The following is a 16,936-nucleotide window of genomic DNA, read 5'->3' as shown; positions in this document are numbered from 1 at the left end:
ATCATCATTCCTATTTCCATTTTTCCTCTTGATTTGTTATCTGTTTCTATACTATCAAACCAAATGTACAAGAGGAGGGGAAAAAGGGATTAATACATGAAATTTGAGACATATGACCAGCTAGCGGGAAGATCTCAGGTCATGTAGACCATAAAGTCAATGAGACACTTACTTTTGGTCTTTAATTATTTAAATGTCTCATTTTTTTACATTTCTTTGATAAAGTATTTATCATTAATTTGGTGATAAATTTTGTTATGATATGATGTATTCTTTAATTATTTTTTTTTTTGTAAAGGCTACATTTTTTTTATAAGTGAGACTCTGTAATCTTAATATATGAATATAACTGTTATTGTAAATCATTTAATAGAAATTTCATTATTTATTCAGAAAAATTAAGAAAATTATTTTACATCTATCTTGAAATCTATCTCTCCTCCTCCCTAAAAAAGGCCATTGAAATTAGATAGAGTTTAATTTAATGAATGAATATATAATTGAAATATAAAAGTACTATTTTGGTGAAAATACGGATGATAAGATCACACAAAGTCATTTAGAAAAGTATTTTCCTATTGCCATACATCTAAAGGGACTAGAATATCTCTTGTATCTATTGTTTTAGCATCCATTTATAGGTTATTAAGATTACTGAACAACAAAGTGAGAATTGCTACAAAGGTTGATTACTTTTTTTTTTTTTTTAACCTCATCAACTACACTATTAACCTGCACCAATTCTACTTTCAAAAATGACGATTCCAAAATGGTGAGGGTGGCTGAGAAAAAGTTGTGAACGATAATTTAAGTTGGGATGGTGATTTAAGTAGTTCGACAAGTAACATTGGCCATAAGCCGACGCTAATAGTGATGGCTTAGCCTTAACTTTTTTGAATGTTGTGTGACATCAAACTTTTTTTTGGCTCAATGTCCATTCTATTGGTATGTTCAACTTAATTGCTTAATTTTGTGGTGTCGAAATAATGGCTGACACAAAGTCGACGTTGATACACATTTGGCGTCAGTTTTCACATTTTAGTGTCAATTTTTTATTGATGCCAAAATGCAAAATTCTTATTCTATTGGTTATTGAAAATGAGATTGTTTAACTCTATTTTTAGTTAGAATCAATTAGACAAATCTTCCTTGTTAACATAATGCATTGTTAGCATTCTAATGTGAATTGTAAACTACTATATAATTTCTTAACCATGAAAATATGATTTTTTGTGTTATAAATATAATATGGTACGGTGAAGAATGCGCGCGCGCATATATATGCGTCTTGAGTTTATGTTTACCTGTAGAAGTCGTGTTCAATTATTGTAGTGATAAGGTCATAAAACCAACATAGTTTGTCACAACTGAATCAAGTTGTCAAGTTGGCTACTGTAAAGAGTGAACTTTTTCATGGCATATTAAATGCCTTTTCTAGTTGCACGGTTACTTTCAGTCAAAGATGACAACACTGTCCGAATCAGTAAAGAAGCTCAATGGTGAATCAACTATACAAGCACGACTTGCATGTGAATCAACTGGTTCACGAGGCCAATTGCATTTCCCTCTTCAATAAAGAAACTCAATGTTGTGTTTCCAGCAAATTGAAGACACAATTAGTTCCATGGAAGATGACAACATTAACAATAAATCTTGGTCGTTGTTCCTACATGTAGCTCCTTCTTCCGTCTGCATTCTCCACACCAGCCGAATACTGCATGACAACATGAAGGTAAGATTGATGTATGTTGCTTCAGTAACGCAAGGTGCTATGCCGTGTGAATTTCCTCAAATTAAGTTATGCAAATAGCCAAATACCTTCTGCCCCAGAATGAAGAATTGCATTTCCTCCAACATAGGAACAAATGAAGCTCTTCTTACCAAGACATGTTTGGAGTTATGTATTTAACAAAGTAATTAAATAATGTCTGTATGAAATTCATATTACTAATGTAATAATTTTTTTGCCACTATCATGTTCTAATGTTGCCATAATGTCATTCATTTATGAATAATATGAAATGTACATTGCCTAAAAAAATGAAATGTATAACGTATTTGTCCATTAATATAAATTATTCAGCATAAATATAATTTTCCCAAAAAAGTAAGGTAGTAAACATACCCCTGATGCAGTTCTACGCTGCCACAAAAATTTCATTCTCAACAAATGGCGAACTCTAAACGGTAAAAGCCAAAAATTAGGAAAGGTCACTATGACTTTTTATCCTTAAAATCATTGAAACAAATAAGTAATTTTGAAATGTATATTTATACTTTTCTTTTTACTGCAAATACATACTTATACTAAAAAAAATTTCCCTTTCAAAAAGAAAATATTTATACTAAAAATAAATAATTTTTTTACTGCAAATACATATGGTATTTTTGCCTATTCACGTTAGATTCAAACCAAACCAATAAAAACTGGTGTCTATTGGTTCGGGTGTTCATCACGTTTAAATCCGATGAGCCAAACCCATGTCTATAACTTGCAACTTCAATATATTTCATTTTGTTAAAAATAATCCATAATCTAGAAACAGAAAAGAAGTTCAATGGTGGGAATAAACTATACAAACATAATTTGCATGTGAAAGTTCACGAGGCCAATTATATTTCGCTCTTCAGTAATTCCTGCAAAGTGAAGACACAGAGAGAATGAGTTTCATGGAAGATGACAACTTTAACATTAATCTTAGTCGATCCTTTCATCTCAAAGGCTTATATTGTTAATTAGTGTTACCTGTTTGGTGGCCATAACTGACAAACACACTCTCTCCGCCTTCTTCTGTTTGCATTCTCCACACCAGCTATAAAAATCTCTCTGATATCTTTTCAACTCTCTAAACACCGAACTGTGTGACAACATGAAGGCTGATGCACTAAGTAATTGACCAGAACTATGCCTATAAATTTGCAATCTAAAGTCACAAGGGAACGTGTGTGAAAAAATTGCTGCTTCAGTGAAACAAAGGGCTATGCTGTGTTAATTTTCTCCAGTAGTAAAAAAAATGGTAATGCAAATACCTTCTACACCAGAGAATTAAATTCATCCGATTCCCAGATGTTGTAGGTCTAGCACCATGCCGGTTACGACCAGGATGAAGAATTGCGTGTCCTGGAACATGGGAATAATTGAAGGCCTCCTACAAAGATATGTTTGGAGTTATTTAACAAAGTAAATGTCTATATGAAATTCATATACTCATCACTAATGTGATAATTTTTTGTTAATATCATGTTTCTAATATTTCAATAATGCTATTCAATTTCGGTATGAATAATATGAAATGTATAACTCAAATCTGTAACTCATTTGTCCATTAATGTAATTAAAAAATAAAGACTATGTTAGGATCTCATTGCTGGGTGTGAGACTTGAGTCTCACATTAGAGCATGAGATTTTGGTATGGGATTTATTGGGCTCTCGGTTCTCCAACTAAAACGGGTAGCTTTTGTGATGTGGTTCGAGTATAACTTTTTCAGCTTTTAGAAACAAGGGATACAAATAGGAGAGCCATCCAGAAAACTGAATGGGTATGAATCATCGACTGTCGGGCATTGCTATTTTCTATTTTAAGTTTAAAACATAATTCAGATATATGCTGGAGATCAATGTAGTTAAATATAAATTATTCAGCATAAATACAATTTTCCCATAACAGTAAGGTAGTAATCATACCTCTGGTTGCGCATTTGATGTTACATGTGCATCACATCGAACACCCTGGAAGAACAGTTCTCCACCAGAAAATTCTTTTCCCAAGCAAACATTTAAGGTGACTTCTGCCTCATCCTCATGTAAGCCTGAAAAAATATTGCTCTTTAGATTTCAACAAAAGCATATATAGTTAATTTGATGTGAGGTAAACAGAAAGACACAGGCAGCAAAGAAAGTAAAGCACACAAGATAAACTTGTATACTAGACAAAATATGTACACATCAATCAAAGGTAAGCAATATAAGAAGGAAAAAGATCTAGCATAGAATTGAATTCCTTAGAGAAAAGTATCTAATAATCATGATTTGTTATGGATAAACGATTGAGGCGACATGAGACAATTTTAAAGTAAAAGAATAGATATATTTAACTTAATGGAAGATTAGCCAAAATAACCAAAGTATCATTGACAGTTAGACTGAACTTGAAATAATTGAGTCTCCATCTAATATAGTGAATGATAGAACTCCAATTGGTAAATGTAATAAAAGTAAATACTGAAGTTTGAAATCACACACAATACAAAAATACATTTACTGTCCCAGAGACAAAAAGTCTCCAATTAAACAAATACACTTGTTCTCCCGGAGACATTACAGAGAGTACTCTGTCCACAAACATAAAATAACTTCACACCTTATTAGACAACCTACTACCAGATATACGGTCAAACTTTAAAAAAAAAGTAAAAAAATGTTTTTAAAGAAGCAAAAAGGATTTGCTTGTTAAAAAAAGCAGAAAACTGTTTTTTTTTTTTTTAAAAAAAAACAATTTAGAAAAACACATCAGAAAAGTAGTTTTTTTATTGAAAGAAGTGTTTTTTTTTTTTTAAATAAGTTTAAACAAATGGATAGTAGAACACTCCCTCCATGCTTAACTTTGATAATTTAATCTTCACATCTTCACTAATATTCTGAACTTCAAATAAACTTTGATAAATTGACTTTCTCCTCTTCTGCACACTTGCTCATTAACTTTCTCATTTCCAACAAAATCTTCTCAAAATTTTCCAATTTCTCATCCAAACTAACCCCAATCCAAGCCTCAACTCTGGCTTTTCAGCACTTTCAATTTGATAGGGTGTGCCTCCCTATAAGGGAGGTCTATGTGAGAAGGAAGGCAAAAAGGAGTTAGGCATACATTATCTTTATCTTTTTAGGATTTAATTAGGATATTTGTCAATTACTCTAATTATAATTAGGATTGGGGAAGGGAGGCAGAAACTATATATAGGAGATAATATTTAGAGAGGGGGAGGGAAAATATTCGGAAATTGTTTAGGAGGCTCCAGGTTCCTCGAATCACCTGGGTTATTATTGTTTCTCTTATTTCTTTATCATCAATAATAAATCAGTTCTGCTCTTTCTTCTTAATTTCTTGGTTTGGGTTGTATCACAATTTCTCTTCCAATTCATCTAGCCTTTATATCACACGCACCATGATCTTTCTCTTCACTAATCAGAAGAATTCCCTCCTTTTGATCTGGCAGGTTGGACCAAATTGATAGAACATCGATTGACAAAAGTAATAAAAGATAATATTGAAGTATTGAACACTGAAATCACACACAATACAAATATTACACAAATACAACAATAAACTTGTTGTCCTAGAGAGAAAAGTCTCATACATAGTATTCTCTGTCCACAGACTAAAAATGACTTCACATACCTGATTAAACAACCTACTATCAGATATATACCCCTAATACATAATTACTGGCAACTATTTTCTACACATAACTTCCATGACTGTCCTTAACTATCACTTCCTATTGGTGAACTTCAGTTATTTCAGATGGAGAATTTGGGAGGGAATGGAGGGAGGGGGGGTCTAAAGTTTTCATTTTTGAATTTCATGATAAATTATCATTTTATTCCTTCCATTCTAAAAAACTCTCAAATTAGAGAATATATACTTGCAATGAAAAATTTACCTCCCCCCCGCAAAAAAAAAAAAAAAACATCCTTAGGGGTAAGATTGCATCCTACTAAACAGAAATTATAAGACAAAACAGGCATACAAGGCATTGAGGCTAAAAATATAACAAAACCGAATATCTCAGTATTTCATACAATCTGAAAAATCAAATGCAATGTTATTTTCCAATCCTTTTGTAGCAGTCCAATAAAAGAATCAAAATCTGCAAGATTACAGGTAAATGCATATACCATCAAGAGAATGATTAAAGTAGATCAGATCAACATAAAACCATAAATAGATATGCTTGAAACATTAAACTCCATTTAGGTTAAAATTCATTACAGATTCCATCCAAAGCAGTGACCTAAGTTTGAGAAACATACCAAGTTCCACATCCTTATTAATTCCATATTCAACAACAAAACCATGGTGAGAGTCCAATGAGGATCCACCAAGTTCAGGGTAGAAAACTACAAAAAAATCAAATTGCAAAAGTGAGTCCACATCATTATATATTAGTTTCTTCATCTCAATCATAATTTTCTAATTCATTCTCAATAAGGAAAATAAAAAAATAACCTTGAGATATAGGACGTATGAAATCACACATAAATCTGTCAAGCATGGCTTCAAAGGCAAAATCATCAAGGATAACACCATGTTTATTTTTATTCATTGCATTAGGACGCATGATTTTGAGTTTGGTACCATGGACCCATCTTTCAAAATGATCCACCTAAGCAATCAGAATTTTATAAGAACATAAAACACTAATATAGAATAGATAAAATGATATATATGCATGAAAGTAAAGGAGAGGAAAGAAATGTGATACCTCAGACATCAGTTTTTTACAAAATTGCGGTTGAAGCATTTCAAATGTATAAACTCCTTTACAAGGTTCAGCCATTATACTTCTAAAATTCGCTTCTGTGTTTTCTTTAATTGCTCTGAGAAATGATGGTACGAAAAAGTTCTCAGCATCCATAGTAAATATCTCCTTATGCAACGACTACAAACAAAAGTGAATACTAGTAAGATTGGAACATACAAAAAAGAGAGAGTATGACTGTTATCGATTCAGAAAATTATAATGTTAACATGTGCTGATTCCAAGTGTAACAGAAACTATCCCATGCCACAATTTCGGAAAAGAATCATAAAATGAAAGCATCAAAATATTCAATTTACAAATGAACAAAAAAACTGTCATTTTTCACATGTGTTGAGAACTTACTGGATAATTCAATATGATCTTTAGCCTGTATTCCCTCAGCTTTTGAATCTGTTGAATCAAACATAGAATAACAAACTAAACTATAGCTTATTGATTAACAGGGGGAATAAAAAAAAATGAAAATTTGAATTAATTAAAAAAAGGGGCACCCAGTTGCGGTCATTCTCAGGCAAATAGCGAAGAAGAATGTTCCTGATGTAGTGAAGCTTAACATCGCGTGAGAGGTTGAGCATATGAGGAGGCAAATAGTGCTCGAGAGAGGCGAAGAGATTAGGATTGAACTCGAATTGAAGGTCGTCATAGTTTTCGGGGTTGTGATCTCGCTTAGGGCTCATGCAGAGCCAATTCACTCCTACCCCTCCATCGGAGGAGCCGGAGGGTCCAGCTTCCTCCAACGACCTATTCTCATTCTGCGACGACATCATCGTCTTTTCACAAACAAGAAAGGGTCCTCACTTAATATTACAATCAGGTTTATGATTAAGTTAAAATAAAATAGTAATTTTATAATTTAAAAACTTTCTTACATCCTGTAAAAAAATATAAATTCTTTCGTTGAAGACTTGCAATCGGACATTCAGTGAAATTGTTTAAAGTTTGAATTTTTACATAGGTGGATCTCTTTTAGCAATTTTAATATATCATCTCAGTAATATTGATATTATCTTTTTATTCTATCATTTTTTATAATCTAAAAGTTTTATTTTATCATGTACATCCCGAATTTGGGAAAAAAAAAGTTGGGGTTTAAAAATGGTATATTTCAAAATATATTAAACTTAAATTAAGATATATTTTGAAATGTATATTTCAAAATAAACAAAATCATTATAAATATAATACCATGGTATATAAAATATTATCTTTTATTTTAATCTAATTATATTTTAGTTTTAACATATTTATTTAACGTATCATCCAAAATTAATTTAACTAATTAAAATGGTGAAAGAAATAAAAGAAATAAATGTACATAAAATTATAAATTAAACTAAAATTATAAATTTTCAAAAATTAAATAATTAAATGTTTCTATTTTAAAATAGATAATTAAAATGCGAATTTGTTAAATTAGAGAGTCAAAATTATATTTTAACTTTTTTTTAAGTAATAACATCACTCATATGTTAAATTTTTATAATAAAAAAATTATTTTTTATTACTTATTCATATGTCTTATTATTAAGTTTACGATAATTTTGTTATTAAGTTATAATGTTTAAGAATTAATTTAATATTAAGTTATAAAGTTTAGAATCAATTTATTATTAAATTGTATGAAACATAATTATTATATTTTTTACACACGGAAAGATAAATCAGAATTTTCGTTGGAGAAACCAGCAATAGTTTTGTTCTTTAGCAACCTCATTTAATAAAGAGAGCAAAATTAAGGAATGTGCCTTTTCTTCTTGAGAATCTCACCCTTGAGATTATTGGATTTTTGAAACAAAGATGCCCAGACTCTATTCTTTCAACAAATCCCACAACTTGATGTTCCAGAGATTAAAATAGTTATTCCCATCGTATTTATAGAACAGTAGAACTTGATAGTCTCAGACATCTTCTTAGGGGTTAGGATGAGGAATCATCAAAACTAAAGAGATGTAAACTAAGAGCTCATCCGAAACCTGAAGCGATGAATCACCCTCTACAGATTACTCTTAAACACCCACACAAACTTATCCTGAAGATCGTGATTACTCTGATACCAATTTATTGTGCAAACCATGCACACAAACTATGCAAAAAAACTATGTGCACAGACTAAGCAAACAGTTCTTAAATAATAGTAGAAGGTAAATCAGTTAGGAACTAAAGAAAAAATCTTTACATAGAATTCTTAATCAACCTCACCCCTATGTCACACACACTCTTTCATATTTCTTTTGGCTCTACTTTCCATTTCTGTTCTAATCACATCTCAGAGAGGATCAAAGACCCATATTTATAAAGAGAAGCGTTCAAGCCAAACTTCTAGTAAAAGATGACAACACTACAGAGCCTTGAAGGATGTACGGGTTAAATTTTTGAAACAGCTCAGCTACCCATTGTAGATTCAGACTTTGAAAAATTTACTTCATTCATTTGTTGACATTTGAACATGTCGTTTTTACAATTTTACTCTCCATAACAAATTTATGTAGTATACATGGAGTAGGAATATGAAAAAGGAAAGGTGACTTTGTTCTTCTATGGGACTAGGAAAAAACTTCTTTTTTTTCTGGGGGGCAGAGTTCTTGCAAAAAATTGTCTTATAAGATATGGCCAATTCATTCACAAGTTGTTAGGATTAAAGCAAAACGCAAAACCAACTCTTTCATCGAAATTGTATTTCAACAAATCCACCTCAAAACATCAGGTGCTAAAACTAGCAACCATTTTTATGATACTTTTGGTAGTTTCATAATTACCTTTTATCCATGAGTATTTTCTTTTTCTAATATGTGTTGATTAAGTTGCAAGATTAAATTTTTTTAAAAGGTAACTCAATTAGAATAAAATGTTGAGTCGTTTAATGTAATAAAATGTTAAGAAAATTAATTGATTGGAATTGTTTGGTTAGAGATGCCCTGAGATTTCAGTGTTGTGGCTGGCCTTTAATCTTCTGAGCAAGTAAAGAGACAAGGCCCCAATCGAGAAACCAAAAGAAAAAATCAGGAACTCTAGTTCCTTATTAATATCATTAGAAATTAAAAACATTCAAATATTAAACTATATTTGTTTTCCTCTTTTGTTCTTGTTACTCTGTGAAACGCATGCCTATAACTTAAACTTACATCACATTTCATTTCACTAAAAACAATCCAGAATCTAGAAACAGTAAAAAAAGCTCAATGGTGCATCAACTATACAAGCACGATTTTCATGTGCAAGTTCACGAGGCCGATTGCATTCCCCTGTTCATTAATTCCTGTAAAGTGAAGACACAGAGAGTTAGTTTCATGGAAGATGACAACTTTAACATTAATCTTAGTCATTCCTTTCATCTCAAAGGCTGTTACTGTTAATTAGTGCTACCTGTTGGGTGGCCAGAACTAATATGCGTTCTTTCTCCTTCTTCTTGCGTTTGCATTCTCCACACCAGCTAGAAAAATCTTTCCGATATTTCTTCAACTCTCTAAAAGCCGAACTGCATGACAGCATTAAGGTTGATGCATGTGTAATTGACCATAACCATGATTATATTTTGCAATCTAAAGTCACAAGGGGATATGTGTGGAAAATTTTGTGCTTCAGTGAAACAAGGGACCATGCTGTGTGAATTTCCTCAAGTAGTAAAAAAGAAGTGATGTAAATACCTTCTACACCAGATAATTAAATTCATCCGATTCCCAGATGTAGTAGGTCTAGCGCCATGCCGGTGACGACCAGGATGAAGAATTGCATGTCCTGGAACGTGGGGATAATCAAAGATCTCCTACAAAGATATGTTCAGGGTTATTTATTTAACAAACTAAATGTCTATATGAAATTCATATACTTATTATTAAATACATTTCATATTTTCAGTAAGAAAATATGAAATGTACAACTCAGAAATTTATGACGTGTTTGTCCATTAATATACTCAGGAAATAAATAGTATATTAGGATCTAATTGCAAGGTCTGAGACTTGAGTCTAACGTTAGAAGCATGAGATTTTGGTATGGGATTTATAAGGTCTTGGGTTCTCCAACTATAACAGCTTCAGGAACAAGGGATAGGGATGGGGGACAACCATCCGGAACACTGAAATGGTATGAATAATCAACTGACTGGCATAGCTATTTTCTATTTTAAGTTTAAAACAGAATCCAGATATATGCTGGAGATCAATGTAGTTTAATATAAATTATTCAGCATAAATGTAGTAAACATACCCCTGGTTGGATATCTGAATTTACATGTTCATCACATCGAACACCCCGGAAGAACAGTTCTCCACCAGAAAATTCGTTTCCCAAGCAAATATTTAAGGTGACTTCTGCGTCATCCACATGGAAGCCTACAAAAATATTGCTCTTTACATTTTAACAGAAGCATATAAAGTTAATTTGTTGGGAGAGAGGTACACAGAAAGATGGGCAGCAAAGAAAGTAAAGCAAGATACACTCATATACTATACAAAATATGGAAGCATCAAAGATAAGCGATCAGCGAGGGAAAAAGATCTAGCATAGAATTAAATTCATGAGAGAAAAGTATCTAATAATCATAATTTGTGATGGATTAACAAGTAAGGCAACAAGAGACAAAATTTAAAGTAAAAGAATAGATACATTTAAATTTAACCAAAGATGAGCCAAAACAACCAGAGTATCATTGATAGTTAGAGTGAACTTGAAGTAATGGAGTCTCCATAAAAAACTACAGTGAACTTCAGTTATTTTAGATGGAGGATTTGGGCGGGAAATAAGGAAGGACGGGGATTAATTTACCTTCTATTCTAAAAACTCACGAATTAGAGAATATATACTTGCAATGAAAAATTTACCTTCCCCCCAAAACCATCCATCCCAAAAATCCTAAGGGGGAAGATCAGGTATCCTACTACAAAGAAATCAAAAAACAAAACAGGTATACAAGGCATTGAGGCAACAATATATAACAACTGAATATCTCAGTATTTCAGACAATCTGAAAAATCTAACAATTCTATTTTCTTATCCTTTTGTTATGGTCAAGTAATTGATCAAAGTCTGCAAGACGACAGGTAAATGTGTATACCATAAAAAGAATAATTAAAGTAGATCAATATAAAGCCATAAATAGATATGCTTGAAACATTAAACTCCATTTAGGTTCAAAATATTTTTTACAGATTCCAGGCAATTACGTATCCACAAAACAGTGACCTAAGTTTGAGAAACCTACCAAGTTCCACATCCCGATTGATTCCATATTCAACAACAAACCCATGATGGGAGTCCAGCGAGGTTCCACCAATTTCAGTGTAGAAAACTAAAAAATTCAAATTGCAAAAGTTAGTCCACATCACTATATTCGTTTCTTTCTCAGTCATAATTTTCTAATCCATTCTCATGACGAAAAATAAAAAATAACCTCGAGATATAGGACTTATGAAATCACTCATCAATCTGTCGAGCATGGATTCCATGCCAAAATCATCAAGAACGGCACCATATTGATTCATTATATTTGGCCGCATGATTCTGAACTTGGTGTCATGGACCCATCTTTCAAAATTATCCACCTAAGTGATCAGAACTTGATAAGAACACAAAACACTAATATAGAACAGATAAAAAGATATATGCATGAAAAGGAAAAGAAAGAAATGTGATACCTCAGACATCAGCATTTCACAAAATTGTGGTTGAAGCATTTCAAATGTATAAAGTCCTTTACGAGGTTCAGCCATTATACTTCTAAAACTTGCTTCTGTATTTTCTTTAACTGCTCTGAGAAATGATGGTGTGAAAAATTTCTCAGCATCCATACTATATATCTGCTTATACAGCGGCTACAAATGACAGTGAATAACCGGGTAAGATTGAGCATGACATGATCAGAACATGCATGCTTCATACAGAAATGAGACAGGACGACTGTTCTCAGTTCAGAAAATTCTAATGTTAACATGTGCTAATTCCAAATTCTCATTGATGAGTACCAAATAAAATATGGCACCCATTAGAAGTGAGAAAAATTATCCCATCAACAGCATTTCCCCCAATTTCCAAAAGAATCATAAAATCCATCAAAATATTCAATTTACAAATGAACAAAACTGCCAATACGACATTCAGTTGAAAACTTACAGGATAATTTAGCATGATCCTGTGCCTGTATTCCTTGTGTTTTTGAATCTGTTCAATCCAACATAGAATAACTAAAACTCAAAAGAGTGACCAACAAAACCAAACGAAAAAGAAAATAAACACATATCCACTGTCATACTAAGTAAAACTTGCTATCAACAATACAATGATCACTGTGCTCACTTATCACACCTTTTTAGGTTAACAAGTAATTTTTAATACCAGTAACCAAATAACACATGTTATGACATTTTTCTACAACAATTGCAGACAGCAATCCATATCATTCAGACTACTACACTTGAGAATACTAAGCTTCCATAAAACCCACTAACATACATAGCAGATGTATCATTTTCAAAATAGGCACAAGCAAGTACTTCCAAGTTCCGAGCGACCAAAAAGCATGCCAATGAAAGATAAGATTGACATTATTCAAAAGAACTAAGCAGACAAGATTAACATCATAAATGATTTGGAACCATGTCTTTATTGAAAGACCCACTTTTTAATTAAACAGACATAACCATCTTCAGAACATGCATCCCCCCATTCAGCAGTCAAAAAGTATATAGAATCATCCAAATTGTTAGCTATCAATTAAGGGAGATAAAAATGAAACACAATTCAAATTCCTACTTTCCCTAATTTAAAAAAAAAGCATCAACATTTTCCCAAAATTCTCCCCAAACCAATCAACAATGCGGGCACAACAGGGCACTACAAACGCGTCCTTATTGATCAAGGGCAACATCAAAATCAATTTTTTATTCAAAAAACGAAAAAATCCACGGCTTTCAAACTCCAACACCCATCTGGGCCCTTTCATTTCAGTCCACTATTATTATTTTTCAAACACATATTAAGTCAACAAAAAAAAAAGCCGCAAAATTCTAAAATTAGAGTGACACACACCCGAATGCGCTCAGTCTCGGGCAAATAGCGAAGCAGAATGTTCCTCATGTAGTGAACCTTAACCTCACGTGAGAGGCTCAACATGTGAGGAGGCAAATACTGCTCCAGAGAGCTGAACACAAGAGGGTTGAACTCCAATTGAAGGTCCTCATAGCTTTCGGACTTGTGATCTTTCTGAGGGTTTATGCAGAGCCTATTGGAACCTCCCACTTCCACGTGTCCATTGGAGGAGCCTCGAAGTTGTTGTTCTGGGGCAATTCGCACCCACTTGCCATTCTGGTTCTGAGACATGTTTTTTGGTTTTGTTTTCACAGAGAGTGAAGGAATAATAAAACAGAGAAGGGTGATTGTTGTGAATGAATTCTCAGAACAGAACTTGGAATTCTCAGAATGAAAGAAAGAAAACGAGGGTTGAGGTTGAGGCTGGTATAAGTAAACCTCAGTACCGTTCAATTCATGTCTCAGGTCCTTGTGGGTTTCTGAATCAATCTTTGTTGGTTTTTTGTTTATACGTAAAACTTTAAATGTTTTTTTTTCTTTTCTCAATAGTCTTGTAAATTTGTATATTTATTTATTTTCTTCTTCTGTCATATTGTTTCAATATTTTTTCTTTCTTTTGATATTTATTTAACTTGCCTATAATTTATTTATTATAAAATGTTTACAGTAAAAACTTTACTTCAAAATGAAAATAATGGTCTTCTTAGATTAATTTTTTTTTTCAAACATCCTTATCTCATCCATGACTTTAAGCATGAAAAATGTTAATAACATACTCTTTTCAGCATATTTTTTTATTATTTGTTAAAAATTATTAAAAATAATAAATTTTAATGCGTCTCACAACTTATTTAATTTTTAAATTTTGTAGTTTTTAATCAATTTCGACCACTATGTTAGAAAAAAATGTGTTAAAAAATGCATTGTTCACTTAAGAAAATCATTGATTTAAGAAAGCTCGTTTAAAAATATTATTTTACTACTTTTTATAACTAATTATATTTACAGTCAATTTTTTAAAATTATATTATCATTCAAAAGAATTAAGTTGTCTTTTAAATGTTAAGGAAGTCTAGCTTAAGTAATTATAAACCGTTTATATCTTGTAAACCTCCAAATTAGACAAAAAAAAAATTCAATTTTTATATTATTGTAGATGTTTAATTATTTATATAGACTGTCTTTAATTGAGTGATTTTTCAGTTAAAATATTACAATTCATTAATTGAATATATATATATATATATATATATATATATATATATATTATTTTGAAAATATTAAATTGATATAATTTCAAATGATTATATAACAAAATTAATATTTATATCATATACTACAATAAATAAATGCATAATAATTAATTAATTAATGCATTAAATTCATTATTGTTCCCCAAATAACTCATAATAAATGTGCATTTAAAACTCACTTCTATTAAATATGCTACTGAATAATAATATTTATGGAATAAATGAAAAATAAAATAACTAAAAGGGAATTGGCTAATGTACCCTTATTTTTGGGATGGGAAGAAGAAACTGTGTAAAAACCTTCTCATTTTATATTATAAAAGATGTAAGTTTTAAATATTTTATGAATTCAAAATAAGTGTTAATTCTAATAAATTTGGATGCATTATTTATGAGTTGTTAAACTAATTTTGTTAGAGAAAATAGATTATGCGCGTATAGTTAGGACGGATCAGAAACCTATTAAAGAGGGAATTGAATTTTCTTCTTCTTTTTTAATTGTTTAAATGTTTAATTTCTAATAAATATTTACTATTTTTACACATAAAATTAAAAGTAAATTTCATTTTAAATTATAATAAATTAACAGTTATCATAATAACAATAAATACATACTTAATTTTACACAATTTTTACACTAGTTATCACATTAACAATTTTAATAATAACAACAAACACAACTAATTTTCCATGATTTAACACTAGTTAACCTTTACAATAATAATAATATATAATTTTATATTAATCAATTTAAATATATATATATATATATATATATATATATATATATATATATATGAGAAGTGCCAAAGGTCTATTTAAAAGTTTTTATATAAAATAAATATTTAGGAATGAAAATAGACTGATTTTGACAAGCTTGAGTTTATATTAGTTTAGAACTACAAAAGTTTAACTTTGTCTGTTTTTTCGTTATTGAGGCTAATTTTTATGGTGTGATTTGTCTTGTTTGAAAGTCTAGCCTACTTTGAAAGATTTTACATAAACACCATCAAGTCTCGTTTTACATAACCACAGTGTTAAGTTACAACTTCAGTAGCAGTAAATAGAAATTATTTTGAAGGTTTGATTTAGTCCAGAAGTATATTTTCGCGACTTGAACAGTTTGAAAGCTCTATGTTGGTGTCACCATAATTTTTTTTGCTTATCCAAAATTTTATTATAGAGCTAATCCGTAGTGTCATCCAAAAAAATCATAGTGCCAAAACTATATTACCATCTGAGATATATTTGACTTGTTTAAAATATTTTACGACAACAACTTTCTAATACTTATCATAAAATACTTTCTAGGGTGGTATATGTAAGACTCTGATCTTTGTGGGTTTCTGAGTCATGTTCGTTTTTCCTTATACTTGAAAATACTAACTTAATTTTTTTTTCTTTTCAATAATCTTTCTCTGTTTTTTTCTTCTACTGTCATATTGTCTATATTTTTTTTACCTTGTTAGACTATAAGTCTAATATAAAAAATTGATATTAAAAACTTTTTTTTATTTAAATGAAAATAATGGTATTTTTAAATTTCTCTTTTTCATTAATGGCTATTTAGAGAGGTATGGAGATAGCTCGGGAGAGAGACATTAGAATGCTAATTTGTGAGTTGGATGTGCAACTAGCTAATGATTTTAACATTATCAATCTTGAGAGTTTATGTAGACTCGTAAAAGTTTCATAAACTCGACCCATGAACTCAACTCATAGACTTGTAGTCTACTTCATATAAAAATAATAATAAAATATTTATAAATAACATACTAATTAAACATTTTAACAATATAATAAAGCAAAACAATAAATCATAAAGTTCAGAATATTTAAATAATCAAGTTTAGTAATAATACATCACTACTAAACAATAAATTGTAAAGGTTATAGTAGTAGTAGATCATTTTCATCGAGAGTTTGATGTTGTTAAAGAACAAAGGTTTGATATTATTAAAAGTAAAAATTTTGAATTTGAGAATAACACGTTAAATTGAAGGTATGTTAAATGTTAAATGGACAAAAAACAATAAAAAATGATTTATATTTTCATCTAATTTTTTTAACTTGCTAACTCGTTGACTCAGTGATAAATTTGAAAGTCTATCGAATT

At 30.6% G+C, this 16,936-nt stretch overlaps 2 protein-coding genes across 13 annotated transcripts; both read right to left on the bottom strand.

Annotated features, from left to right (window-relative positions):
* Positions 1 to 1,299: 1,299 nt before the first annotated feature.
* On the bottom strand, positions 1,300 to 7,348 carry LOC100803255 (2-oxoglutarate and iron-dependent oxygenase domain-containing protein ICU11). Of its 12 annotated transcripts, none has more exons than XR_001383315.3 (11): positions 7,036 to 7,348; positions 6,887 to 6,934; positions 6,485 to 6,661; positions 6,229 to 6,385; positions 6,033 to 6,119; positions 3,687 to 3,811; positions 3,031 to 3,149; positions 2,747 to 2,924; positions 2,579 to 2,637; positions 2,126 to 2,180; positions 1,300 to 1,714 (listed from the first exon to the last, which is right to left on the bottom strand). XR_001383315.3 is itself a non-coding variant. In XM_006589598.4 (10 exons), exons 1-9 carry the CDS (start codon positions 7,309 to 7,311, stop codon positions 2,614 to 2,616), a joined length of 1,191 nt encoding a protein of 396 aa, XP_006589661.1. In that variant the 5' UTR covers positions 7,312 to 7,348; the 3' UTR covers positions 1,300 to 1,714; positions 2,579 to 2,613. The 12 variants fall into 12 exon arrangements, 9 of the variants coding, with proteins under 9 accessions (XP_006589661.1, XP_006589662.1, XP_040861904.1 ...); XR_416558.4 differs by having other exon boundaries at positions 2,583 to 2,637; XR_005886768.1 differs by having other exon boundaries at positions 2,583 to 2,637; positions 2,747 to 2,858; positions 7,036 to 7,346.
* A 2,188-nt stretch (positions 7,349 to 9,536) lies between these two features.
* On the bottom strand, positions 9,537 to 14,068 carry LOC100818717 (2-oxoglutarate and iron-dependent oxygenase domain-containing protein CP2). Its single transcript, XM_003535663.5, has 9 exons — positions 13,568 to 14,068; positions 12,653 to 12,700; positions 12,178 to 12,354; positions 11,934 to 12,084; positions 11,745 to 11,831; positions 10,751 to 10,875; positions 10,189 to 10,307; positions 9,908 to 10,019; positions 9,537 to 9,800 (listed from the first exon to the last, which is right to left on the bottom strand). Exons 1-9 carry the CDS (start codon positions 13,856 to 13,858, stop codon positions 9,765 to 9,767), a joined length of 1,146 nt encoding a protein of 381 aa, XP_003535711.1. The 5' UTR covers positions 13,859 to 14,068; the 3' UTR covers positions 9,537 to 9,764.
* Between the last annotated feature and the right edge of the window lie 2,868 nt (positions 14,069 to 16,936).

Source organism: Glycine max, chromosome 10, assembly GCF_000004515.6.
Source record: "Glycine max cultivar Williams 82 chromosome 10, Glycine_max_v4.0, whole genome shotgun sequence".
Classification (NCBI taxonomy): domain Eukaryota; kingdom Viridiplantae; phylum Streptophyta; class Magnoliopsida; order Fabales; family Fabaceae; genus Glycine; species Glycine max.
The sequence above is the reverse complement of the archived record's forward strand: the minus strand, read 5'-3'. Positions and strand labels throughout refer to the sequence as shown.

Bases quoted from the DNA above. Each gene is read 5' to 3' on its own strand.
- LOC100803255 (XM_006589598.4), bottom strand. From the start codon at position 7,311: ATGATGTCGTCGCAGAATGAGAATAGGTCGTTGGAGGAAGCTGGACCC. The intron at 6,662-6,886 runs GTAAGTTCTCAA...TTTTGTTTGTAG, and splicing joins AGATCATATTGAATTATCCA to TCGTTGCATAAGGAGATATT. The intron at 2,638-2,746 runs GTAACACTAATT...TTCACTTTGCAG, and splicing joins CAGTTATGGCCACCAAACAG to GAATTACTGAAGAGCGAAAT.
- LOC100818717 (XM_003535663.5), bottom strand. From the start codon at position 13,858: ATGTCTCAGAACCAGAATGGCAAGTGGGTGCGAATTGCCCCAGAACAA. The intron at 12,701-13,567 runs GTGTGTGTCACT...TGGATTGAACAG, and splicing joins CCGAGACTGAGCGCATTCGG to ATTCAAAAACACAAGGAATA. The intron at 12,355-12,652 runs GTAAGTTTTCAA...TGTCATTTGTAG, and splicing joins GGATCATGCTAAATTATCCT to CCGCTGTATAAGCAGATATA.